This window comes from Equus caballus, chromosome 3 (assembly GCF_041296265.1).
Source record: "Equus caballus isolate H_3958 breed thoroughbred chromosome 3, TB-T2T, whole genome shotgun sequence".
In the NCBI taxonomy this organism is placed as follows: domain Eukaryota; kingdom Metazoa; phylum Chordata; class Mammalia; order Perissodactyla; family Equidae; genus Equus; species Equus caballus.
In genome coordinates this window covers 441,670-469,494 of record NC_091686.1, presented here as the reverse complement: position 1 = coordinate 469,494, position 27,825 = coordinate 441,670, and the positions used below count along the sequence as shown (strand labels likewise).

The window sequence follows — 27,825 nt, the reverse complement described above, 5'->3', positions numbered from 1 at the left end:
AACTGTTCTAAAATATCTTGTTGACCTATAAAATTAGCAAATAACAATGCTGACTACAGTTAACATTCAGAAGTGGAGAAAATGTTATAAATGAAAACAAAATAAAAATATGAACTGTGGTGACTGATGTAGTCAGGTAAAAAATAATTTAAAGCTAGGGAGGGAATTTACCCGGCTACTGTTTACTAGAATATCAAAAGCTAAAATCGAACCAAGTGAGGATTTTCTTTTCTCCCTTTGCAAAAAAAAAAAGAAAAAAATTGAGTAAAACTGGAACAGACAGAAAAGTCCAGCTCTTTTTGACTCTTTATGGGCAGAAAGAAATAAGATAAAAATAAGAGAAACTATCTGAAGGTTGCAATGAAGACAAAGTTTTCAGTTCATATTCTCATGTGGAGCAGGAACCGATGGAGGAAGAAGAGAGTATGGAAATTGTCAAGCAGGGACATCTGGACAGGTGAGATCAGGAGGAAAGACTGAGGGCATTCCACACAGGCCGTGGAGGAAGCTGGGGAATCCCACTAGAAAAGCCAGTAATTTAAATGAGTAAAGACAATGAACAGCGATGTGGAGACAGCCTATAGGCAAACAGGCAAAAAGCAACTGCTAATACTTGGTTTTTGCTCCTGTGCTAAGTACTTTATATGTATTAACTCTTTTAATTCTCAGAACAAGTCAATGATATAAATACGATTAAATCCCATTTTACACGTGAGGAAACAGCCTCAGGAAAGTTAAGTACCTTGTTCAAGGTCACACTGTTACTCAATGGCAGAGCCAGGCCACCCACACAATCTAACGCCACCACAACTTGATGCTGCCTCTTAGGAACATGTCAAAACGTCAAAAGGAAGCGGGGAAACGGAAATTATTGAGGCCTTGACTGCATTCAAAACCAGACGTTGTGGGGCACAGAAGGTGGTATTTCCCCTAAGGCACCTACAGCCTGTTAAGGAAGTTCAGACTCACACCAAAATACCATTCAAACTGCACGCTGGACCTGTCTACAAAAGGCAGCGGCCCGGAGCAGCGTTCACCAGGTTGTGGAATCAAGGGAGACTTCACAAAAGAGCGGCTTTTGCCACAGAGCTGGAGGAAAGGGGAAGAGTGAGGCGGCAGAGGCAACTCCACATCAACTCCTCCCCAGGGTGTCCAGAATACATTTCAAACTTGTTGGCATGGTACTCCAGGCCCTGCACAACCAGGTCTGCAGGAACGCCAAAGGAGAGTGCTGGGAGACGCGCGCGCCGGAGCCCTCCCCGCCGGCTCAGGCCCGCAGGACCAGCACCTCTCAGCCCGCTGTCCCCGCGGGTCCTGGGAGGGCGGGAGGCAGGCACCAGGCTTGTCCTTTGCGACCCCCCTCGCCCGCCCAGGCGTCTGCGCATCGGCGCCCGCGGTCGGGGCCCAGCGAGCGAGGTCCGAAGCGAACGTCACCCGGGGGCTCGGCCGGCCTGGCGCCCGCGGGCCCGCCGACGGTGGCCAACCGCGCAGCCGTCCAGCGAGCCGCTCCCGGGCGGCGGCTGCCTCGGCGCGGAGGCGCACGCCGCAGACCCCGGACCAGGCCTAGCCGCGGCCTGGGAGATCGACGACGGGGTTCGCCTCGTCACCTGCGATGCTGTGACGACGCCTTGAAAGGCCTCTGTTAGAGAGACACCTGAGGACAGAGGGAGCACGGCGCGCAAGATGCGGCTCACTGTCGTGCTCTTGGGGGTAATAAGTATGCAAATACGCTAACACAGAACACCCCGCCCCCCGCTGCTGTTTCTCTTCGTAAGCCCCGAGGGAGCCGGCCCCAGAAGGTGCGCCGACGGCGTCTCAATCTCCGAGCAAGACCCCGGCGGGCCGAGCGGGCCTCCTGCAGGAGCCCGGCCGACGTTCTCTCCCGCCGGCCTCGAACGGACCGACGGGGCCGCTTCTTCACCCCCGGGCGCCCGCCAGAAACGCCTCTGGAGAGCTCAAGTCCAGGCGAGCGCCGCGCACAGGGCGCCCTCAAGTGCTCCGGCCCGGCCCTGCCCGGCCCGCGACCCCGAGGACCCAGGTCTCCGGCGCCGCACACGACCCCGACGGCCAGGGCCTGGAGCTCGGGGGCGTGTCCGCGCAGCGACGTCACGGCGTGCCGTGCGCCGGGTCAAAGTTCAGCCCCGCCCGCGCTTCCCCCTCGCCGTCTCCCTCGGCCTGCGCCGCTGCCGACGCCGCTGTGGGCCCGGCTGCGCTCCGTCCGCTCCGCCGCTCCCCTGCCCGAGCGCTGCCCGGCCGGCCGCCATGGCGAACGTAGCCGACACGAAGCTGTACGACATCCTGGGCGTCCCGCCCGGCGCCAGCGAGAACGAGCTGAAGAAGGTACTGGGGAGCGCGCTGGCTAGGGGCTGTGAGGGACGCGGGCCTGCGCGGCGGGGGCGGCCGCTCCGGGCCCGGGCTGGGGGCGGCGGCGGCGGCGAGACCGGCCCGCGGGGCCGCGCACGCCGGCCCGGGCTGACCTTGGGCCCCCGGCCCCGCCCGCCCGCCGGCCGATGCAGCAGATAAAACCCACCCCTGCGCAGACACGACGAGAACGCTTCCTTCCTGCCCCCGCGGGCGCCGGGCGCGCCCGGCCGAGGTCACCAGCCTGGAAAAACAGGTCAGGCCGCGGCGTCCGCGCCGGGTTGGGGCCGCCTCCGCCGGCGCCCGGGTGGCCCTGCGCCTGCACCGCCCGCGGGCCGGCGCCGCGGTGAGCCCGGGCCGGCCGAGCGCCCGCCGACTGAGGAGCACGGCGGCCCGGCCTGGCTGCCCGCCGCGCTGCGCCTCTCTCGGCTCGGGCTTCGGAGCGCTGGAGGCGGCCGGCCGAGCCCCAGCGTCCTCCCGGCGCTCGGCTGACCCGGGTTCGAAAGTGAGAGGAACGAGCGCGCTCCCCGGGCGGCGGGCCGGGCGGCCGAGCGTGCGGTGGACTTCCTGTGAGCCGGCCGGAAGTGCGGGGCCGCCTTATGCAATCGGCGTGTCCGCGAGCGCCGCGCGGCCCGGGGCCGCGGCTGCCGGCGCGGGTCGCCCGCCGTGTGCACGCGGAACCGGCCTGGGGCTTGTGGTGCGGCCCGATGGCGCAGTCAGCGGGCGGGCAGGGGCGGTCCCGCGCGGCGAGGGGCCCTGCGCTCCGTGTGGGTGGGAAGGCTCGGCGCTCTGCGAAGCTGCAGCCGCTTCCTCGGAGCTCGTGGCGCCGTCTTGGTCTAGTTGCTGGCCGTCGGAAACCTTGGACGATGGTGAAGATGCGGAATGTGTCAATGTTTCCACAGGGAAAGCTGTTACGTTGTTTGTATCGGATTTGAATGTAACCAATTTTCAAGTGTAACTGCTGTCTGCCTTATTATATTAAAGTAGTGAGCAAACAGTATTGAGATGGAAGGATGCCAATCGCAGGGAATAAAAGGTATCTTTGGAAGGTTATGATTTTAGAATACTGCTGCTGAGAAAAGTGGAGGTTCGGTTAGTCCTCTCAGAGCTCTAAGCCGGTCTTTGTATCTAACCTTTTCTTATCATCGTTCCTACAGGCCTACAGGAAGTTAGCCAAGGAATACCACCCTGATAAGAATCCAAATGCTGGTGACAAAGTAAGTTGAGATTTTGTTCCATGAAGTTTCAGGTTTCAACTTAAATTGCCCTCCTTGAAAAAAGAACTGTGAGAAAAGTCCATCTCTGTGCACAGAGCCAAATTTTTATGTCAAGATTATTTTGGTCTTGTGATGGGAATACTGACATTCTGGGCGCTGGTGGGTGGGAAATAAGCAGAATCAAACCAAAGGGGGCTTGTAGCTTTCATTGGAATTAAGTGGGTTCTAGATGCTTGTAGCCTTTCCTCACGCTTTTTTATTTGAAAATTCAGGTGTTTTCTTTTTTCCTTTTTCTTTATAGTTTAAAGAAATAAGTTTTGCGTATGAAGTACTGTCAAATCCTGAGAAGCGCGAGTTATATGACAGATATGGAGAGCAAGGTCTTCGGGAAGGTAGCGGCGGCGGTGGCGGCATGGATGACATTTTCTCTCACATTTTTGGTGGGGGATTGTTTGGCTTCATGGGCAATCAGAGTAGAAGTCGAAATGGCAGAAGAAGAGGGGAAGACATGATGCATCCACTCAAGTAAATATCTTTTTCTTTTTTAAAAAATACTAAGTACTGTGTTTTCAAGTAGTAATACTCAGTAAAAGAGAAGGACATTAACAATGTTCTATTCTTCATAGGAAAAAATCTTCTGTTTGTCTTATTGTCCTCATTGGGTGACTAAGTTGAATTTGATGTTTGTATTTTGCTACAGATCTTGAAAGATTATTGGCATTTTTGCTAAGTATGAAGATGGTTTTGTTATATGCTTCTGAGGCTACTTGTTACCATTTGATTTAAAATTTCATTTATGAAGTTTCTTTTCTTTGACGTGTTTAAATCTTCCACGTTATTTTATTTTTGAGGAAGATCAGCCCTGAGCTAACGTCTACTGCCAATCCTCCTCTTTTTGCTGAGGAAGACTGGTCCAAGGAACGTCCGTGCCCATCTTCCTCTACTTTATATGTGGGACACCTACCACAGCATGGCTTGTCAAGCCGTGCGAGGTCTGCCCACCCCACCCCCCATCCAAACTGGCAAACCTTGGGTTGGGCCACTGAAGTGGAATGTGCGAAGGCAACTGCTGCACCGCTGGGCAGGTTCCGCTAGTTACTTTTTATTTAAAAACTTACAGAGCGAGTGACTGTCTGGCTAGTTTGTTTACATGTTACAGTCAGTCATTACTTGATCCTCAATGTGAACTCTCCTAAATTGGTTTCCATGGAGCTTGCTGGCTTCAAGCCTGACGTGAACCTGCCAGCATATGAGTAGCATCTGACCTTGATCTTAGACTGCAAACCCCTGAGCCCTCTACAGTATGAAAATAGCTATTTCACTTTGCAAAATTTGTGAGGTCTTTTATCCTGTTAATTTTTTCATGAACCAGTGATGATTTTACTAGCAAATGCCAAAGACTGAAGATCAAGTGTCTATTTAAAATAATTTCCTATTATCTAGTTTATACATTTGAGATTAGAGGAACCTAAAGCATAATGTTAGTTACATTGTTTGAGTCTCATTCTTAAATTTGTTTGTATTTTAAGAGTTTACCCTCAGAAATAAATTATCATTTGGATATCATTCCAAGAGTGGTACTCATGCTGTGTGGGTTAGTTCTTTTGTTTTTCTTTGATATAGAAATGGTCTAAGAAGTAAATAGGATTGAGAGAGTGTTTGCTGTACCTTGTAATTCTTCATGTTCTCCTTAAAAGTTTTTTCATATGGTACAGTAAATAAGGTTTCTTTTTAACATTATTTAAAATTTCCCTGTTGTTACCTTTCACTTTGGGTGGCTTTACAGTATTCCATTCCATGATTTATTTAATCATTCACCTTTTCTGTGTGCTTCTGATGTTGCCAGTTTTTTTCTGTAATATTGCTGCTTTGAGTATCTTTATATCCAGTTTTGTCTCTTCTTGGCAGAGATTCTCAGGCAGGCATCAGTGTTTTAAGGCCGATAAATACAACTAAATTGCCTTGTAGAGTATTGTGCCAGTTTAGCCCCACTGGTGAAGAATGCCAGCTTTGCCAGACTGTTCACCTCATTTTTCCTCCCTTGGCCATGTTTGTTGAAATGAGGATTTTTCTGGCCTCTTAGATAATGCTTTTGCATACTAGTTGTAATTTAGTATGTAAGTGGTAAAAGACTTAGGTATTTTCTGTAAATGATTTGGTTAAAGGTTCTTACTAGGAGTATAAAAGACAGATGCAACCAATTGTTTTTGTCTAAGGTTAAACTGTTGATATGTCATTATTTGGAAATGTTGGTAATATTTTGTCCATAAGTGTTCTTGTTCTTATGATACCTAGAATGTATAAAAGTTTTAGCTTAAAATAACAATTTTGAGGGGCTGGCCCCGTGGCCGAGTGGTTAAGTTCGCGCGCTCCGCTGCAGGCGGCCCAGTGTTTCGTTGGTTCGAATCCTGGGCGCGGACATGGCACTGCTCATCAAACCACGCTGAGGCAGCGTCCCACATGCCACAACTAGAAGGACCCACAACGAAGAATATACAACTATGTACGGGGGGGGGCTTTGGGAGAAAAAGGAAAAAATAAAATCTTTTAAAAAAAAAATAACAATTTTGAGAAAGTTTGAATATTACAAAATAGTTAGTGGGTTTGCAAAATACTTTTAACTATTTTTTGTTTCTCTATTTTAAAGTAAAATCTTACTACTAAAGAAGATTTTAAAACACAATGAGAAGGGTAAAACCAAATTAAATACGTTGCTGCGAGATCTTGAATGAATAGTATTTGTGAGACTTTTGATAGACATAGATCTTTTTTGAGGTTAGTTTGGAAATGATTGGTCCTGTAATTCAGATATGTTATATGAATAAAGGTGAGTTGGGTTTTATCAGTTGTATATGTTTAATAGGCTTTTTAACTCAACTTTTTTGGGTCATAAACCCCTTTGAAAATTTGGTAAAAGTTGTTCAGATAGACAATTTTGCTTATAATTCAGTGAGTTCTTCAGACGTCTAAAACTTATTGTATGCTTGTTATTGAAAACCTGTTCTTTTCCTCCTCTCTGTCATACTGTAGACAAGGCCACTTGTTTTTGAGACGTATGCAATCTAAATGCCTCCTATACTTGTAATATAACTTTGTGGCCTTTCTAAATTGTCCTTGGAGAGAGCAGGGCCTCATAGAGCATGGACTCTGGAGCCAGAAGCCTGTGTGATCTTGAGCAAGTTACTTAACCTCCCTATGCTCAGTTTTGTCTTGTAAAATGGGGATAATAATTGTACCTTTTTCAGAGGGTTGGATTACGTGGAGGGCTCCTGCCTGAGGCGAGAAGAAGATTGTGAAGCTTGAATTTGTGCAATTATCAGCTTTGTCAGAAAATGTAGTACAGCAAATTGTTGGCCTGATCCTGTAGGTTCTGGCTTTGAGCACCATATATACTGTCCGTAGCCATGAAATGTTTCTGCTGATTTGAGCCACAAAATAAAACCTTAGTCAAGTTGACAGTATAAGGTGTTTTTTAATTCTTTGTTTTAGCAGATTATAGTGAAATTGCTGTATCAGCTGTCATTTATGTTTTGTATTTAAGAGAACTTGGCAAAATGTGATTGAACCTCATTCTTTTTTCCCCAGAGTATCTTTAGAAGATCTGTATAATGGCAAAACAACGAAACTACAACTTAGCAAGAATGTACTCTGTAGTGCATGCAATGGGTAAGTGTTTTGGTTTATGATATAAATTTTATCTGTTCTTTCAGTGGCACATTTAGTCTATACCAGGTGAAAATTGTTCATGATTTAGAACTAACTACCCAGCAAAGAACATTTTGTGATACCTCTGAAAGCCAGTTTAAGTACCATTCATCGAGTTGAAAACGAAGGTGAAAAGCACAATTCCTGTTTGTCATGGCTTCTTGGAATGGTCTATGGGCAAAATCTAATTTATGCTTTTGATTGCTTTAGCCAAGGTGGAAAGTCTGGAGCTGTTCAGAAGTGTAGTGCTTGTCGAGGTCGAGGTGTACGCATCATGATCAGACAGCTGGCTCCAGGAATGGTACAACAGATGCAGTCTGTGTGTTCTGACTGTAATGGAGAAGGTATGCATGCCAGTACTTCTCTGGTTCTATGTTGAAATGGATTGGGAATGCAGAAATTGGAGAGGCTTACAATTTTTCTTTTTTAAAGTGTGTTTGTATTCACTTTATTAAAGAAAAATGTCCAGGGGCTGGCCCAGTGGTGTAGCGGTTAAGTTCACACAGTTTGCTTCAGCGGCCTGGGGTTCACCAGTTTGGATCCCGGGTACAGACCTAGCACTGCTTATCAAGCCACACTGTGATAGGCTTCCCACATATAAAATAGAGGAAGATGGGAACGGATGTTAGCTCAGGGCCAGTCTTCCTCAGCAAAAAGAGGAGGATTGGCAGTAGTTAGCTCAGGGCTAATCTTCCTCAAAAAAATGAAAAATAAAAGAAGCTCAGAAAGTTTATTTAATGAATAAAGGCATTATCAAGACCTATCTTATTTAAGACTGCGGTATGGTACTCTTGCTGAAAGTTTGAATGACGTCTCTTTCCAGGAGAGGTAATTAATGAAAAGGACCGCTGTAAAAAATGTGAAGGGAAGAAGGTGATTAAAGAAGTCAAGATTCTTGAAGTCCACGTAGACAAAGGAATGAAACATGGACAGAGAATTACATTCACTGGGGAAGCAGACCAGGCCCCAGGAGTGGAACCAGGGGACATTGTTCTTTTGCTACAAGAGAAAGAACATGAGGTAATTTCCTTTTTGTTTGTTTTATTCAGAAATAGGTCTTGCATGCAAGATTAAGGCTAGATCTTTTGGGTTCCATGCAGTAACACTGGACATAGATGAAGCTGTCAAGTAGTTGGGCTGAGTTCATGAGAATTGTCTTGTTAATTTAGTACAAGCCTTTTTCAGAGATAATGCAGGTTCGGTGCCAGACCACTGCAACAAAGTGAGTCACACGAATTGTTTGGTTTCCTGGTGCATATAAAAGTTATGTTTACACTATACCATAGTTTATTAAGTATGCAATAGCATAATGTGTAAGAAAACAATGTACGTATTTTAATTTAAAAATACTTTATTGTTAAAAAATGTTAACCATCATCTGAGCCTTCAGCAAGTCGTAATCTTTTTGCTGGTGGAGAGTCTTGCTTCAGTGTTAATGGCTACTGACTGATCAGGGTGGTGGTTGCTGGAGGTTGGGGTGGCTGTGGCAATTTCTTAAAATAAGACAGCAGTGAAGTTTGCCACATTGATTGATTCTTGCTTTCATGAACAGTTTCTCTGGAACATTTGATGCTGTTTGATAGCATTTTACCCACAGTAGAACTTCTTTCAAAATTGGAGTCGCTTCTCTCACTCAAACCCTGGTTTATGTAATATTCCAAATCGTTTGTTGTCATTACAAAGTCTTTGTAGCATCTTCACCAGGAGTAGATTCCATCTCAAGAAACCACTTTCTTTGCTCATCCATGAGAAGCAACTCCTCACCTGTTAAAAATTTTATCAAGAGCTTGCAGCAATTCAGTCACATCTTCAGGCTCCACTTGTAATTCTAGTTCCCTGGCTCTTTCCACCACAGCTGCAGTTACCTCCTGCACTGAAGTCTTGAACCCCTCAAAGTCATCCATGAGGGTTGGAATCAGCTCCTTCCAAACTCTTGTTAATATTCATATTTTGACCTCTTCTCATGAATCATAAATGTTCTTAGTGGCATCTAGAATGGTGACTCCTTTCCAGAAGGTTTTCAATTTATTTTGCCCATCTCCGCCAGAGGAATCACTATCTGTGGCAGCTGTAGCCTTACAAAATATATTTTTTAAATAATAAGACTTGAAAGTTGAAATTACTCCTTGATCCATGGGCTGCAGAATGAATGCTGTGTTAGCAGGCATGAAAACAACGTTAATCTCATTGTCCATCTCCATCAGAGCTCTTGCTTGGGTGACCAGGTGCATTGTCATTGAGCAGAAATATTTTGAAAGGAATCTTTTTCTCTGAGCAGTAGGTCTCAACAGTGGGCTGGAAGTATTCCGTCTACCATGTTTTAAACAGATGTGCTGTCATCCAGGCTTTCTTGTTCCATGTATAAAGCACAGGCAGAGTAGATTTAGCATAATTTTTAAGGGCCCTAAGATTTTCAGAATGGTAAATGAGCATTGGCTTCAATTTAAAGTCACCAGCTGCATTAGCCCCTAACAAGAGAGTCGGCCTGTCCTTTGAAAGTTTGAAGCCAGGCGTTGATTTCTCTCCAGCTGTGAAAGTCGTAGGTGGCATCTTTTTCCAATATAAGGCTGCTTCATCTACAATGAAAATCTGCTGTTTAGTGTAGCCCCTTCGTTAATGATCTTAGCCAGGTCTTCTGGAGAACTTGCTGCTTCCCCTTGCACTCCTATGTTATGGAGATGGCTTCTTTCCATAAACCTCATGAACCAACCTCTACCAGCTTCAAGTTTTTCTTCTGCAGCTTCCTCACCTCTCTCAGCCTTCGTAGAATTGAAGAGAGTGAAGGCCTTGCTCTGGATTAAGCTTTGGCTTAAGGGAATGTTGTGGCTGGTTCAATCGTCTAGCCAGACCACTAAAACTTTGTCCATATCAGTAATAAGACTGTTTTGTTTCTTATCATTTGTGTGTTCACTGGAGTGGCACTTTCAATTTCCTTTAGGAACTTTTCCTTTACACTCACAACTTGGCTGACTGGCACAAGACATCCAGCTTTTGGCATGTCTCACCTCTCAACATGCCTTCCTCACTAAGCTTAATCCTTTCTAGCTTTTGATTTAAAGTGAGAGACGTTGGACTCTTCCTTTCACTTGAACACTTAGAGAACATTGTAGGGTTATTAATTGACCTAATTTCAGTATTTTTATGTCTCGGAATAAGGCCCAAGGAGAGGGAGAAAGACGAGAATGGCCAGTTTGGCTGGGTTGGTGGAGCAGTCACAACACACACATTTATTGGTTTAAGTTCACTGTCTTAAATGGGCACAGTTTGTGGCACCCCAAAACAATTACAGTAGTAACATCAAAGATCACTGATCACCGTAACAAATAGAATAATAAAAAGTTTGAAATATTGCAAGAATTACCAAACTGTGACACAGATGTGAAATGAGCAAACGCTGTTGGAAAAATGGCACCAAGAGACTTGCTCAAGGCAGGGTTGCCACAAACCTTCAATTGCAATAAATCGAAGTGCAGTGAAGCAAGGTATGCCTGTGGACCAACAAGGTAGGTGCAGTCAGAAGCACTGTAGAAGCAGTCACTTTTGGTCACAGCTCAGCCATTGCACTGGAAGCTTAAGTCGTCCCGTTGACTCTATCCCAGTTTCCTTGTTCATGAAAGTGAGGGCGTTGGACCAGGCCATCTAAGGCCCCTCATTTTTCACTGTGAAAATCCTTTGATGGGTGCTAAGTGGACAGGGCTTTAGTCCTCAGTGCTGCTCTGTTGATTTATTTTACATATTAGACATCCAGGTGAGCTTTTCTTGAAAGAAAATCTTCTACAGTTTAAAAAAAAATTTATTTTTTAAATTTCTGATGAATACATATTGTATCTGTTATGTACAAGGCAGAATGAACTGGTCTGACTATGTGGTCTAAGGTTATGTTATTTTGCTTATACCATTGCACCTCTATTTTTAACGTGCTGTATAATATACTGTAGATCTTTATTCATGAAGGATGTATCTGGAGCTCTTCACGAAACACCCCTGTAGTATAATCACCCGGATTCTTGAATAGAGAAGCATTTGGCAGAGTTCTGCTTTGTACTTGATCGCATTGACTCAGGTTCCTCTGAAAGTGTTTACATCACAAGTCAACCACTTTTTTAGTTTACATTAAAATTTTCTCCCATTTGATGATGATTTCTACAAATAAAGTGAATTTTAAAAATCAATTATCCAGTAGAGAATAAAACCATATTGAGATGTAGATTCTGGCGATTTGATTAGATTCATTCCCTCACTGGGTTGTGACTTGCTCTCCTACAGTAGCTTTTCTCAGGGTATACTAGTCAAATTTCTTGCCTTAGCAAAGCTATAAATTACTGTGTGTATCTTGGCTCTTCGCAGATGTTGCCGAAGCTACAAATGGCAAGAGTCTCCTAAATTGCTAAAAAAAATAGGAGTAATTTCTAGAATTCTGCCTTGGGGTCTTGTAGGTTGAAATATTTGTAACTCCGTACAAGATTTTCTATTAACTGGCATTTTAGCCACTTCTTTCTTTGTTTAATCTTGCCTTCCATGCACAATACTGTACAAGGCATAAAAGGCAGAAAGATAGAAAGACAACCAAGTAATTGAGACGTTTATAATCTGCTCAAGTATAGAGTAAAATATATTGTAAGATGGTATAAACAGGATGTGAGTGTTTTCATTAATCTATCATTGAAACAGTTTGAGGATAGTAATCAAATGATGTCTGGCAGTGCAGCAGAGGGAGGGTAGTGAGGAAGTTAAGAAGTAATGCTTATTTGGAGGAGAGTAGAGATGACGTTTTTGAGTTGTTGGTACATCAAACTGATGGTGAAACCTTTTTTAACCACTCAGTTCAGTCTTTAATGTTGCCATATAATTAAATTGAGATTTTCAAAATAAAGACCACTGGATTTGGAGACAAGGGACTTAAGTTGTGACTCTCTAGCTTTGGCCTCCTTGGGCTTAGGTTTACTTGCTAAGAACAAAGGTGGTCCTCCCTTGGAAGGATATTGTAGAATCAAATAAGAGAATGAATAAGCTGCTTTTCTTTCTGGGGCTGTGGGGAGGCATTTGAAAGTAAATCACCTCTTAAAATTGTTGGCAGCAGTGGAATTACATGGAATTTCCAACAGACAGCAAATGTAACTGGTTGTCTAAAGTAGAAAATAGAAGATAGTAAAGGTTAGAATGGAAGTTCATCTAGTAAGAGGTCAAAGGTTGTTCCTTGGTTTTATTATGACCAGTAAAATAAATTTGAGCCCGAGATGAAATTTAGGCATCTTATTTAATTTATACCACTGAAAATATTAATCCTCTGAAGAAAACTAGTTTGAACTAGTTCATGAAAAAGCTTGTTATTTTGTTTTTGGCTTTTTTTTTTTTTTTTTTTAATCCCAACACACGTGCTTGTGAAGGAATTGTGAGGCCATGAGATTAGGGTGGGTGCTGGTCTAAATCTTCTGGTCTAAAAACATTCACTTTTGAGAGTGGTGTGTCTTAATGTGTATGCATCTTTCAGTACAGCTGTGTGCGTGTTTTGGTGATCTGGCTACCGTTGTGCATTTGCACAGCAGAGAAGCACAATATTTGGTGATGTTAGTCCCTCCTCTATACTCTATACTTTTGTTTTTCAGAAATTATCATAGCTTTTACTGGCTTAGTATTACTGATTGAGCTTTTTATGTTGAACTTGGACCCTCCCCTTCCCCTGTTAAGACCATGTCTGGGGAGCACTCTAAGATGAACCTGACCTACGGAATCCCACTGGCCTGCTACACGTTTTTGCTCAGAGGCAGGGTCAGGAAATGGGCCTTAATTGCAGAATATACCTCGTTCTGTTTTTGGAGCCTCAGCTGTGCCTTATGAGCCATTGTTTTCCCAATTCCCTTGCTTTTCTGATGGAAGTTTCTAGCATATTACTTGAGATTAGCTAGGTTTCCTTACATAAATTTAGAGAATTAAGGGTGGTGGCAGTTTGGCTTTTGCAATGAATGGTAGAATTAAGGTTTGGAAATTGATTCAGGGAACACAGCACAAAAGAATATGGCTCCATAATTTAAAAAAAAAAGTTTTTGTGTGTTTGATTTGTAGGTGTTCCAGAGAGATGGCAATGATTTGCACATGACATATAAGATAGGACTTGTTGAAGCACTCTGTGGATTTCAGTTCACATTTAAGCACCTTGATGGACGTCAGATTGTGGTGAAATACCCCCCTGGCAAAGTAATTGAACCAGGTAAATCTTGATTTTTGTCTGATTCAGGACTTTTACCATTTGTAATTTTTTATAGTAGGCGACTCTCAATATTATCGAGCATCTTTCTTCTTGGGTAAAATTCTTAATAGTTTTCTCTTTACTTAATAGGATGTGTCCGTGTAGTTCGAGGTGAAGGAATGCCACAGTATCGTAATCCCTTTGAAAAAGGTGATCTTTACATCAAGTTTGATGTGCAGTTTCCTGAGAACAACTGGATCAACCCAGATAAGCTTTCTGTAAGCATTCCCTAAGTTTGAGCAGCGGAAGACTTCAAGTTTCATAATGGTTGTGTTTCTTTGTCATTTTTCCGTTTGTTTTTGGTGCTGAGATCAGACCACACAATTTATAACATTTTGCTTTTCTAGTATTCGAGTGGTTAATGGGCTGTCCTGGTTCTTAACTAAGATGAGGATTGCTGGTATAAATGTTTATAGGGCCAAATAGGGCATGTAAAAAAAGGAGTGCAGTGGACTGGGTGTGGGAGGATTGGGACGCCCTGGAGAACAGATCCCTCACCTGAAGATCAGGGCGACTCCCCAGCCTAGCATGTCCTGGTTGTTCCATGCAAGAAGGCATGTCTTCTGTGAAATTTTCCAATGTTTAAATATTGGCAACTAACCCCAGTTCTTTTGTTTTCTGAGTACTAGATGGGTTGCATAAAAGATGTCTGCAGATTTTGCCTGTGGGTCATCTGTTTGTGATCTCTGGCTTAAAGTGCAGACTTATCTATTTAAACTCTCGAGGAAGCATACACCTTCAATTGTATCAAAAGGGGAGTTGATGAAGATATCTTACAACTAGCCTTGTTTTTGTTTGTTTTCATGAAGGAACTAGAAGACCTTCTGCCATCTAGACCAGAAGTTCCAAACATCATTGGAGACACAGAGGAGGTAGAGCTTCAGGAATTTGATAGCACTCGGGGCTCAGGAAGTGGTCAGAGGCGTGAAGCCTATAACGATAGCTCTGATGAAGAAAGCAGCAGCCATCATGGACCAGGAGTGCAATGTGCCCATCAGTAAACTCTACAAACGAATTGCACAGGTGGATTTTCTTTCCACGTTTGCCTGGTTTGTCTCCAGCCATCCAGCTGGAGTGTCTGGTCAATCCAGATGAACTGATGGACATCTGTTGGTCTGTGTGTAACTTTTAAAATTGGTATAGTATCTACAGAGTGTATAATTTAAACTAACCACAAAGCTTTACATCTTCATTTCGACTGTTCTGTAGCAGAATAAAGCACTTGAAAGGAAACAAGACTCCCTTTCACACGTGGGTTATAAGTTTCAGTCCTGGTATCTGTGCTTGATTTTTATCAGTTTTGTGTAGATTTTATGTTTCATATTTTAAATTCAAATCCCACATTGTAAAGTTTGTGTACAATTTGTCCTGAAGCTTTGTGTTTGGCTGCACCTGCATAAGCTGCTACAAATAGAATAAAGAATTTCATAGCCTGTATCTATCATTTAGATGCATGGAAAAATGGGCTTTGCACACAATGGGTTTGGAGCTGACTGGGAACAATGGAAAAAAATAACATTAGCTGTGGTTGTAAGCTTTCTTTTTCTTTCCTTTTCTTTTTTTTTTTTTTTACCATCTTGTGAAAGGTTTCTGAAACTCGATAATAAAAAGCAGTTGGTGTAAATTATTCTTTGTGTCACATTTTTAGAAGAAGGCATATTTTGAACTGTAAAATGTATCCTTAAGCAGAAGAATGTATCCTTAGTTCTGGTTCTTGAACAGCCCTTAAAAACCCATTGGCCTGAAGCTTATGCTGCAGGCACATGCCCGTTCTGTAGTTTTAAAAGGCAAAAGAAAGTTTGATATGTTGGTAGAAACAGGCTTTATTGGCTTCAATTGATGCTTGTAGAGTCAAGGACATGTGAGTTATATACTCGTAAGTTAGGATCCTGAGCGTTTGGGCCAGGTTAATCTAGCCTCTGTATCTCCCCACCACCCTTTAAAAATAAGGTAACAGCAAATCAACATGAGAACCATGTCTGCATAGAACCTGTTAAAATGCTCTGTTTTCATTAAATGTTAAGTTAAAGATTCTCTGTCTCCATTAAGTTCAATATTTGAGATTGGGGGAAGCATTGATTATTACTTATGTTTTGTAGAAAAGTAAGACAGGCTGATAGGAAAAAAATCAGGTAAAACTACTATGAAAAGGATGTTGTGTTGCACTTCTTTCCATCTTCTATTATCTTCTTTTCATTCCCAGGGTATTTTTAGAACACACTTTAATTTTAGGGAAAAGAGACCTCAGTTGTGAAAGAACAAATCGGGGGAAACTGAAAACTAAAAACTGAAAATGGATTATGCCGTCCCTGAGCTTAAATATAATTCTTGTAGTTTATTTCTAGGTCTCCCAGAACCTGAATGGAAAAAAAGGGTGTCCTGGCATTAACCCAGGCCTGAGGTTTAAATCCTTGCCCTGTCCACTCTACCTCTGTTGTACGAAAAGTAGTTGACAACCAGCCTGGGCAAAATTCAGCAGCAGAGTAGCTTTGTCTCCATGGTTACTGCCCCACAACCACTTTGAGCGTAAGAGATGCGGTGGCGATACAAAGTTTGTAACCTTCCCAATAAAGGTTTCTGAAACATGAGAGTTGTTCAGTGTAGTCTTTCTTTCAGTCCTTCTACCCAGGTTTTTTTTACTGTAGCAAAGAGAACCGTATGGAAGGGGAGTAAAACCTTGAGAAGATCTGTCCCTTCATTCAGTCTACTTGCTCTACTTAATAGAGCCCCTGTCTGTAGAGAATAGGCATATTTAGTAGAATCACAATCTTATATAACAGCTTTATTGAAATATTCATATACTATTAAATCTGCCTTCTTAAAAATGTTCCTCTTGGCTGTGACAGTTTTCAGATTTTGTTTTGATGACTTGGATGATTTTGAGGAATACTGGTCATATTTTGCAGAATGTCCCTCTGGGTATTACATGTGTCGAAGTTGTTTCTAACAGTACTAGTTACAGGAATGAACCAGTATAATGTTTAAAAGAAAAACGTTTCGTCTGCTCAACAGTCTGACACGACGTGGAGTTAGCACAGGCCCCACAGGTGAAGGGCTTGCTTAGTCCCGCAAGATGCCCCAACTTCAGACACCAATCACAAGCCCCAGGCTGTCTCCTGTACTAAAACCAACCGGTTATAAATCAGGGCTCCCCGCAACCCCTTGTCAGATTTAATAATTTACTAGAGTAGCTCATAAAACTCAGGAAAATAATTACTAGATTGCCAATTTTTTAGTAAAGGATAAGACTCAAGAACAGCCAAATGGAAGAGGTGCATAGGGCAAGGTACGGGGGGGAAGGGATGCAGAGCTTCCAAGCCCCCTGCCAGGTCACTCTCCCAGCACCTTGAGCTGTTCACCTACCCGGAAGCTCTCCAAACCTCATCGTTTAGGGTTTTTATGGGAGTTCCTTTACATAGGCATGGTTAATTAAATCATTGGCCACTGGGGATTGGCCTCGTTCTCAGCCCCTCCCCCCTTCCTGGAGGTGGAGGGCTGGGGCTGGAAGTTTCAACTCTCTTATCCCTTGGTTGATTCCTCTGGTAACCAGTCCCCATCCTCCAAGAGTCATCCCACTAGTATAAACTCAGATATAGTTGAAAAGGGCTTATTATGAATTAAAAAAGACACTCCTCGCACCCCATCATTCTGGAAATCCCTAGGGTTTTAGGAGCTCTGTGCCAGGAACTGGGACGCAGACCAAATACATATTCATTATTCTATCTATCACAGTATCACAGTGTTATTTCAGTGAAACACTTCAGCACACATGCAGCATGTTAAAAACCACAAAGGCACATGTATAAAAGTTGCTTCTAACGTTCCCACTTACATTAATGAATCAGTATAGTGTTATTTCAGTGAAACATTGAGAAACCTGGCTCCCGCCGTCTGCCAACCACCCGCTTAGTTGTTCGGTTCCAGTATCCATGTGCAGTGGCATCAGAATTGTTAACCCAGGCCCACGTGGGAAGCAACGTTACCAACCAGAGTGCAGTGCTGTATATAGTTTCTCTTCCTTTAATTGTACAGACTCCATTTCCAAAGTCACGAAGCTCAGCACCTTTTCCCTCACCACCTTCAGTGAGATTGTTTCATATGTCTGTGATAGATTGTGTTGTTGCACTCCACATTCCATCCTAGGACACCCCCCCCCCCCAATGGCTTTTAAAAATATTCATAATTAAGGGTCACTGTGCTGTAACATCAGTCTGTTTTGACAAATGCATAGTGTCGTGTATCTACTATTACAGTGTCATACAGAATAGTCTCACCACCTAAAAAAATCACTTGTGCCTCACCTATTCAACTCCTCCCTTGTCTCCTCCTGAACCTGTGACAACTGCTTCTTAGTGTTCTGCCTATTCTCGAATTTCATATAATTAGAGTCACGTAGTATGTAAGCTTTTCAGAATGGCTTTCTCTTGCAGTATGTATTTAAGATTCATCCATATGTTTTCCTGGTTTGATAGCTCATTTCTTATTATTGCTGAATTAAATTCCATTGTATGTATGCACCACGGGTTGTTTATCTCCTACAAGACATCTGATTTGCAAATATTTTTTCCTATTCCATGGGTTGTCTTCACTTTCTTTACAGTGTCCGCTGAAGCACAAGGATTGTTAATTTTGATTAAGTCCAATTTATCTATTTTTTTTTATTTATATATTTTTTTATTAATGTTATGATAGATTACAAGCTTGTGAGATTTCAGTTGTACATTTTTGTTAGTCATGTTGTGGGTACACCACTTCCCCCTTCGTACCCTCCCCCCACCCCCCCTTTTCCCTGGTAACCACCGATCAGATCTCCTTCTCAATATACTAATTTCCACCTATGAGTGGAGTCATATAGAGATCGTCTTTCTCTGACTGACTTATTTCGCTTAACATAATGCCCTCGAGGTCCATCCACGTTGTTGTGAATGGGCCAATTTCGTCTTTTTTTATGGCTGAGTAGTATTCCATTGTGTATATATACTACATCTTCTTTATCCAGTCATCAGTTTCTGGGCATGTAGGCTGGTTCCACGTCTTGGCTATTGTAAATAATGCTGCGATGAACATAGGGGTGCAACGGACTCTTGAGATATCTGTTATCAGGTTCTTAGGATAGATACCCGGTAATGGGATGGCTGGGTCATAGGGTATTTCTATTTTTAACTTTTTGAGAAATCTCCATACTGTTTTCCATAGTGGCTGTACCAGTTTGCATTCCCACCAACAGTGTATGAGGGTTCCTCTTTCTCCACAACCTCTCCAACGTTTGTCGTTCTTGGTTTTGGATGTTTTTGCCAATCTAACGGGGGTAAGGTGATATCTTAGTGTAGTTTTGATTTGCATTTCCCTGATGATTAGCGATGATGAACATCTTTTCATGTGTCTATTGGCCATATTCATATCTTCTTTTGAGAAATGTCTGTTCATGTCCTCTGCCCATTTTTTGATCGGGTTGTTTGTTTTTTTGTTGTTAAGCAGTGTGAGTTCTTTGTATATTATGGAGATTAACCCTTTGTCGGATAAGTGGCTTGTAAATATTTTTTCCCAATTAGTGAGCTGCTTTTTTGTTTCAATTCTGTTTTCCCTTGCCTTGAAGAAGCTCTTTAGTCTGATGAAGTCCCATTTGTTTATTCTTTCTATTGTTTCCCTCAACTGAGGAGTTACAGTGTCCGAAAAGATTCTTTTGAAACTGATGTCAAAGAGTGTACTGCCTATATTCTCTTCCAAAAGACTTATTGTCTCAGGCCTAATCTTTAGGTCTTTGATCCATTTTGAGTTTATTTTGGTGTGTGGTGAAATCTATTTTTTCTTTTGTTACCTGTGCTTTTGGTGTCATATGAAGAATTTTAACCAAAATTTGTAACATGGGAGATGACCTGCAGTGCTCACTGTGGTGTAGTAGCTGCTTTACGTACAGCAGTCATTTGGCTCTGGGAGTAGATAGGACATGGTGTCTGGTATCTGATGCCATCTGGCAACTGATAATTTCCTTGGGAAGCCCACATGAAGTTACTGTTCAACAATTCTATCAGTGAGGTCTTGTGTATTTTGCCCCAAGTATTGATTATACCCACTCGTTTTCTTGCCTCTCCTTGCCAACCATTTACTTATGCCACATTAAGTTAGATCCATAAACCTAGACTTCCTTTTTCTAGCATGCCACCTTGGAAGCTTTACGTTCTTTCAGTGTTAAGTAAACACATTTTGTATTAATATAAATAGCTGGAGTTTGCGTATAATCTAATAACTACTCTAAAAGTGTTGTGATTAACTCATCTCCAGTTGCAAGGGATTTGATAAAATTCTGAAGCCCACATAATCTGGCACAGACTTATAAGAACATTGATAGTATGATTCTTGTTTGTCATTAATTTCTGAAAGTTCAGTTAAATCTCTGGTCAAAGTGGACCAACCAGACCAACCACCATGAGTCTGGCTGAAAACACTGGAAGACCTGACTTCTCAGCCATAGGAAGAAAAGGACCCGAGAAAGCTCTTTGGCAGTGGTAGGGTGAGAAGCTTCAATCCGTGATGCATTTTACCAGTCTGTGTGAACAGCTAATCCCCTCTTGTGATCTACAAATTATTTTTTCTGTTAGGAAGGCAGTACATGGTCATTAAAAAACCAAACGGAACTATATGACTTGGAGAAATGAATAATCCATTCTCCCTCAAATCTCACACTTATGAGTCTATCAAGAATAACAGATTTGTTTTTACCAATTTCTCATGTGTGGGTGTGTAAAACTAGGATACAACTTATTCTACAGCTTTTCTTTGGTTTTGTTATTCCTTTGCCATCTTCGCAGACTGATACTCAAAGATCAATGTCTTCTTTTTAACGATCTCAAAGCTCTGTTTGGATGAACCATTGTTCAATCTTCTATTGATATTTGGATTGTTTCCAATTATTTCTTATTATGAACAAAGAAATGGATAACATCTTCACAAATATGTCTTTGTGCGTTTGTACACAATGCACAGATTACAATGTTAAGCTTCTAATGCACAGAACACTGGCACATAGTAGAAAATAAATAAATATTTATTGAATGAAAGAAGTACCTCCTGATCATCCAAATGTAAGATCTGGAGGGTCTGAAATAATGACCTGTATCCCTGAACAGGAACTCTACGTACATACATCATATATGCCTATTAGTATACCAGAATCGAGGGACAGAACCAAAACGTGTTTAAAATGAACATAGTCCAACAGTTAGACACCAGTGATTTCTCAACCTCTTTACCACCAAGGACCACATGATGAAATATTTTGCTTGCCAAACAAGTTATGATTACAATCATTCATCACTTAACAATGGTGCTACGTTCCGAGGAATGTCTCGTTAGGCAATTTTGTCATTGTGTGAACATCATAGAGTCTACTGAAGGGGTATAAAATTAGCCACCCCAAAATGTGTCTCCTTAACATGAGGATTATTTTAGGCTGATTATTTTTAAGAAACAAAAGACTCAGAAAGTTTTTCTTGTTACTTCCCCCTTAATTGCCTAAAAGAATTCAGATAAAAAACCTGTCTCAGGAAGTGAGCTGTCGCCTTAGCATAACATGAACTGGATGGTAGATAGGGAGGGACCTAGAAAAGCCTGTTTGTTGGGCTCTCCTCTGTGTCCTTCTGTTTCTGTGTGACCAAACAAACGCTTGTTTTCCAAATGTTTGCTCCTTTTCATCTACCTGTGAACTGCCTTCCTTCCCTTTGAAGTCCCTCACTCTCCCCACCCCCAACATCTTCTTTTCTCTTTAGCTGAGGATGGTATTTAGGGTGAGGGCTTCAGCTATATCGATGAGTTACTCAGTTTTCCTGGGTTTCTCCCATGTATGCACATTAGTAACTTTTGTTTGATTTCCTCCTGTTAATCTGTCTCATGTCACTTTAAGTCTTAGACCAGCCAGAAGAACCTAGAAGGGTAGAGGAAAATTTCTTCCTCCCCTACAATGCTTACACAAACCTAGATGGTGTAGCCTACTACACACCTAGGCTATAATTTTATAGGAACACGGTCGTATATGTGGTTCATCGTTGATCGAAACATCGTTATGCGGCGCAAGACTGTGCTTACATTTTTACTTTATTGAGCCACAATTTTCAGTCCTGAAAGCTATGACATAACTCACAGTAGAACCAAAGCCATAAAATGGGGATCTATGTTGAAAGTAGTCTACTTAACTTCGGAAGACACAAGATTCAGTCAAGGAGAATGTCCTTGCAGACCACCTCCTAAGACACTGCAGGTACTTTTGCAGTGAAGCACCCAACTAAAGACAGCCCAGTACCCAGCCTCATGTACTAACCCTGATGTCACTGGGAACTGAGCTTCCCTCATGGGAACTGATGTCAGCTGGGCTCAAGTCTCCAAGCTTCTGGCTTTGTTCAGGCAAGTAAAGGTGGACTCTTCAGAGCTCACCAGGAGGGTTGAGCTATTCCTTCAAGGCCATAGCTAATCCTCTGTCTCCAACCCTCTCGATGACCAGGGTCCAGGACAACGTGGTGACACCCCATCGCATTTTCTTTCTCACCTCATTGATCCAGGAATGTCTTACAGCTAAAGCTCCTTAGGTCCTCTCTGGCTTGATCCTATTTATCAGTCAGTAGCTAGATACCCAGATCATCATCCTAGGAAAGACAGACAGTGTTGGATCTCCCCTGTGCATCCTCGCAGGCTAGAGATGTCCACTGTAGTGGGCTCACTATGAAAATTTATGCTTTGAATATTTCATTTTTTGCTATCAAAGAAGAGATTCAATTATTGGTTAGGCTCTTGTCATAGCTGATGCTTCAGAGGTGAGAAAGTTCCAAGACTTCAAGGAGAGAGAAGCAGTGCTCCACGGGCCAGCTCTGCCATTGCTCCTTTAGAAATCCTCTGGCTTCTTATTTTTAGGATGGCTTTGATCTCAAAGAGTTTGTCCACAGAGTTTCCTTGTTCTTCGTCATATTTACTCAAGAGGACTATTGACTAAATTTGTTCAACATAAGATTCCTCAAACTATTTAATATTCAGTCCACATAAAATCTTTAGAATGCCTTTGCAATTGGTATACATTTTTTATCTGACCAAGACATTCTAAAGCATGAGTACATAGTGGTTGATTAACGTTCTGCTAACACTGACCAGTCTAAGACATCTTGGGATTACAATTAACAAAAATACACCAGAATTCATAAGAAGAAGTGAGGCACATCTGAAGGGGGAGTAGTCCATAATACGCTATCTAGTATCATTGAAAGTCCAAGAGTCTTGATCCATGGACAATCATGGGTCCAGAGGTCTGCCTAAGAAGTTACAGTTGGAGGGCCAGCCTGGTGGCATAGCGGTTAAGTTCGGGCACTCCGCTTCGGAGGCCCAAGGTTTGCTGGTTGGGATCCTGAGCATGGGCCTACACACTCATCAAGTCATGCCTTGGTAGGCATCCCACATATACAGGAGAGGAAGATGGGCACAGATGTTAGGTCAGGGCCAGTCTTCCTCAGCAAAAAGAGGAGGATTGGTGGCGGAGGTTAGCTCAGGGCTAATCTTCCTCAAAAAGAAAGAAAAAAAGAAAGAAATTAGAGTTGGCACGAAGGAAATCAGCTTATAAAGAAGTAAAACCTCGGGGCCAGCCCCGTGGCTGAGTGGTTAAGTTCTTGCGCTCCACTTCGGCAGCCCAGGGTTCCCCCGGTTCGGATCCTGGGCGCAGACCTAGCGTCGCTCATCAGGCCATGCTGAGGCGGCATCCCCCATAGCACAACCAGAAGATCCTACAACTAGAATATACATCTATGTACTAGGGGGCTGTGGGGAGAAGAAGAAGGGGAAAAAAAAAAAAATAAGAAGCAGAACCTCAGCACACTAGCTCCCCAGCATGCAGCACGTCCTTCTTTAAGGTCCTGAGTTTGAACTCCTGGTATAGCAAATCCACAAAAAGAAAGAACCTCTCTCTGTTCCAGCCACATAGACAGGATCCTTGGTCCAGGCTAGTGACTTCATTTGCTTGCTTGAAGAGGACAGAAAAAGCAGACTATGTCAGGCGTGTTAGGGGCTTATAATGGGCATCTTTTGTATTTTGACTACCTTCATTCAATCCCCTCTCTTTGCGTACTTATCCTCTGGTTGCCAGGGGTCAGCAAATTCCAGTCCCCGGGTCAAATCTAGCCTACCACCTGTTTTTGTAAATAAAGGTTTTTGGAACACAGCGAGGCTCATTCTTTTACATATTTTCTACACTGCTTTCCTGTTTCATTGGCAGGGTTAAGTAGTTACAGTAGAGACCAGCAAGGCCTAAAATATTTACCATCTGGCCCTTTTCAGGAAAAATTTGGATACTTCTGCTCCAAGGAACCCCCACCTTCCTTACTCTCAGTTCTTTTGAATTACAGCTAGTTGGAGTTGGGTTTTCTTTCACTTGGTAACAAGTTGAGTCCTACCTAGCACAAGGGTGCCCCAGCACAAATCACTGTGTCTCCTGGCATGGCTTAAAACACATGTCCAGAGCAAGGGTCCACTCTCATCACAGATGTACAGGAACTATGTTCCTTTGACCAGAAGCTGCCATTTGTTTTCTGTCAACAGGATCAAATATTCGAGAATTTCCCAGAAAATCCCAGGTGTATCGTCACCATTTGGTAATGCCCAATTTATAAATATACTGATAGTGGAAAAGTACAGATATATAAATACATACTTGGTGAGAGAGCAATAGTGCTGTGGACTAACAGGCTTAGCTACTTGGAAGCTTGCTGCCTCCACATCTCAGGGTGTGGACAGTGTCATAACCACCAGCCAAGGTCGTGGAATGATTGATATGTGCCAGGCTCAGTTGGCAGTGTTTTACATCTGTTGCGTTATGTGACACCCACAATCCCATCCTGTAAAGTAGAATTGTTATCACCTCAGCTGATAGATAAGAAAGCCAAATCTCAGAGACACTAAGGAATTTCAGAAAGGTCACGTGGCCAATAAGTGATGAAGAGAGGATTCCAATTCAAGTGCAAACTCCAAGGCCCACGCTCTTCCGCTTGATGCTAGCCAACCACGTCAGCAACCCTGTAAAAGCAGCTCCTCTTTCTCCACGATTCCGGCAAAAGTCCTGGGAGGGACTGTCATTGGCCTGGTGTTGGTCATATGCTATCCTTGAACAAATCACTGTGGTCAGGGTCACTAGGCCTGGGTCACTTGCCCAACTGTGAGCCTGAGGTGGAGCCATTCTCACCTAAATTACATGACCTGGGCAATGCCAGTGTCAGCATTTCCATATAGAAAGGCTTGAGACTGGAAGTTGACAGCATGTTATGTGTTTGAGTACCTTCAGTTGCCCACCTTTGGCAGGGGGAAGGTGGGCAGGGAGAGGCATGGAGTTGGTGTTGCCTCTACTCCTGGCCTTGGTGCTTCTGTCCTTTTCCACTGTCATCTTTGACCAGCTGACGTGTCAGGAGGTCACCCCTAGAGCACCCCTTCTGACAAAGAAATGTATATCTATCAGGGAAGTGACTCGTGGGGCAGCTCCTGGGCCCAAGGAACCCTCAGGTAGGATCTTGACAAACTCTGAGGCAAGTCAACTGTTAAACATCTCGATTTCCTTCCCTGCAACCTTGTGAAAGAGTCTGAGAGAGATCTCAAAGCCAGTCAAAGAGTCAAATAACCATAAGCCTTCATATAAAATGAGAATGTTCCAGAAAGAATCATCTGATGGCCAAAACCTGCCCAGTGAGCAATGAAGAAGCAAACAGGCTCTCCCTGGCTAGACTCTACTGCGCATGTCCACCCCCGCCCGTTTCCTCCTCAGTTCACAGATTGATTGCATACAGCCGTATAACCGGCATGTGTTCATGTCTATTTAATCCACCACTGTCCATCTGAGTAAGAGGGCTCAAAGACAAGGGGCTCTGTTTAGTGTTCCTGGGTATCGGGCGTTGCCCAGGAGCTGTGTGCCAGATGTTTTGGACTTTCATCTTACAAAGCTGAAATGTGACATTTGAGATGGGCTTGGCTGCTAAATTAGCGGGCATTTGCTTTAAAACAAAAACAAAAACAAAAAAACACTGCCCGTGGGGATCCCATAGGAGACCAGCTCCCCCCGGGGCTTAAACATTTTTTCAGCTGGAATTTCCCCTTCTAGGCCTTCACCTGAGGGGAATGATGGCTGAGTGACAACACCCAACAAAAGAATGTTGGTTGACAGATTGTTTATGATGGCGAGAAATTTGAAATTACCCGAACATCTCCCATTAAATTTTGTTACATCCATTAGGTGCATAGAATGTAGTTATTAAAAAACAATGTTGTAAAGAGTGTTTTATGACATGATGTTAATTATCTCACAGAAAATGCATTCAACATGATACTGTTTTTAAAATATATGCCTGCACAACTCCTCAGATAAGGTATACACAAAGTTGGAAATAATGATTTTCTTAGCGTTTGAGGTTTATAGCTTCTTAAAAATGTTTTTATTAGGAAAATATACACAAAAGTAGAATAATGTAATACATACATTGCCCCAATTCATTAGTTATCAATATTTGGTCACATTCACACCATCTATTTTTTTTAACTGACCGCTCATTCACCTGAAGTTTTTTTTGTTTTTTGAGGAAGACTGGCCCTGAGCTAACATCCGTGCCCATCTTCCTCCACTTTATATGTGGGACGCCTACCACAGCATGGCTTGCCAAGCGGTGCCATGTCCGCACCTGGGATCCGAACCTGGGAACCGCAGGTGGCCGAGAAGCGGAAAGTGTGAACTCAACCACTGAGGCACTGGGTCGGCCCATCTCCTGAAGTTTTTTAAGGCAAATATCAAACATCACTGAATTTTATCTCTACATACTTTGATATGTATCTTTACAAAGGACATTTCTTACATGTTTGCAATGCCATTATCACACCTAACAAAATTAACAATAACCTTTTGTATTCTGTACTTCTCACATTATATTCATATTTCCATGAGTGATATTCTCTTCTTTTTTCTTATCTGTGTTTTCTAACTTTTTTACAATAAACATAACATCTATTATTAAAAAGCAACAATTAAAAAATTTTAAATCCTTTGACTTACACATTTTTTCCGGGAACACACTGATTACATTAAGCAATTAAATACTAAATCTGATGGGTCCAGCAGTGCTCTAAAGACAAATAAGGGCTTGCAACTTTTTAGCACCTTAATGATTCTTAAGAATTCGTCTTAAGGATTTGCCAGCTTAAGTATTTTAGGACAAAACAACATTAAGGGGGAAAATCTTTTGTCTTTAAGACAGGACAGAGACACAGACTGAGAGAGACAGAGAAAGTGAGAGAAACTGATTTCCGTAATCAGATACTATTTCGGTACAATGCAATCTCAAGTTCACCCGGCAGGCCCCTGCTCCCTGCTCCAGAGCCACGCTGCCATCTTCAAGGAGTCAAAACCAGCCCCGCCTCACCCAGTGCTCTGACCAAACTGGCAACAGCTGTGGGTAGCTGGGGTCACACTGTTTCCGCCTCCCCTTTTCTAAGAATCAAGCTGAGCCGTTGGTTTGAGCATCTATAGACCAGCATCTCTCGATGCATATACCCACACATGCTCTGTAAGCACAGAAACTTAACTCCAGCTAATGCTGGCAACAGGGAGGATTTATCAGCTCTTGGAATCTAGGAAATCAGACAAGCAAGCCACAGGAAGGACAGGGGCGGAGCTGGGGACTTTCAGATGAGCTGAAGAATTTCAGGGCAAAGCACGTGCAGGCCCTCCGGCCACGGACTCTCGTTGGACTCTCCTTGAATGTTGGTTTTGTTGTCTTACTGAAGACCCCTTTTCCTCCATGAGCGAGATCCATGTTTGTCTTTGGGGCTTGAGTTTCATGTTTTTGGTTTTTTTGTTTTTGTTTTAATAATGTCAGCCTTTGGAGAATGAGACTCGGTTTCATGTTAGGAAATCCTGGGAATGGACTTACTGACGCACTCACAGACGATGGGGTGCAGACTCACCTGAGAGGAAGGCGGCTCCCCGGCTGGGAGGAGGGAAGAACGTTTCAGGAGACGGCCAGGGTGAGTGTGGGCAGACAATACTGCACACGTCCGCCTCTACTGCACTGCACACGGCAATCGCAATTGCTGCTTCCAGTTGGACGGCTTTTCATGTCAGTAGATATCAAGGTACTCATCTGGATTAACAGTTGCATGGTATTCCTTTGAAGGATGCACCAATCCCTTATTAATGGCTACTTAGGTTCCCCCCACCTTTTGCTATGGCCTACCATGCTGCCAAGAACATTCTTGTTCACATATCTCTCAGATGTGGGAAAATATTCTAGG

At 43.1% G+C, this 27,825-nt stretch overlaps 1 protein-coding gene across 1 annotated transcript; it reads left to right on the top strand.

Annotated features, from left to right (window-relative positions):
* Positions 1-816: 816 nt before the first annotated feature.
* Positions 817-16,118, top strand: DNAJA2 (DnaJ heat shock protein family (Hsp40) member A2). The gene is made up of 9 exons (XM_023636904.2): positions 817-2,340; positions 3,519-3,578; positions 3,880-4,103; positions 7,164-7,244; positions 7,494-7,627; positions 8,107-8,303; positions 13,347-13,491; positions 13,621-13,748; positions 14,340-16,118. The coding sequence occupies exons 1-9, from the start codon at positions 2,263-2,265 to the stop codon at positions 14,529-14,531; spliced, it is 1,239 nt and encodes a 412-aa protein (XP_023492672.1). The 5' UTR covers positions 817-2,262; the 3' UTR covers positions 14,532-16,118.
* Positions 16,119-27,825: the final 11,707 nt, after the last annotated feature.

Coding starts and splice junctions, on each gene's coding strand:
- DNAJA2 (XM_023636904.2), top strand. CDS start 2,263: ATGGCGAACGTAGCCGACACGAAGCTGTACGACATCCTGGGCGTCCCG. Junction 2,341..3,518: donor GCGAGAACGAGCTGAAGAAG/GTACTGGGGAGC, acceptor TCGTTCCTACAG/GCCTACAGGAAGTTAGCCAA. Junction 8,304..13,346: donor TACAAGAGAAAGAACATGAG/GTAATTTCCTTT, acceptor TTTGATTTGTAG/GTGTTCCAGAGAGATGGCAA.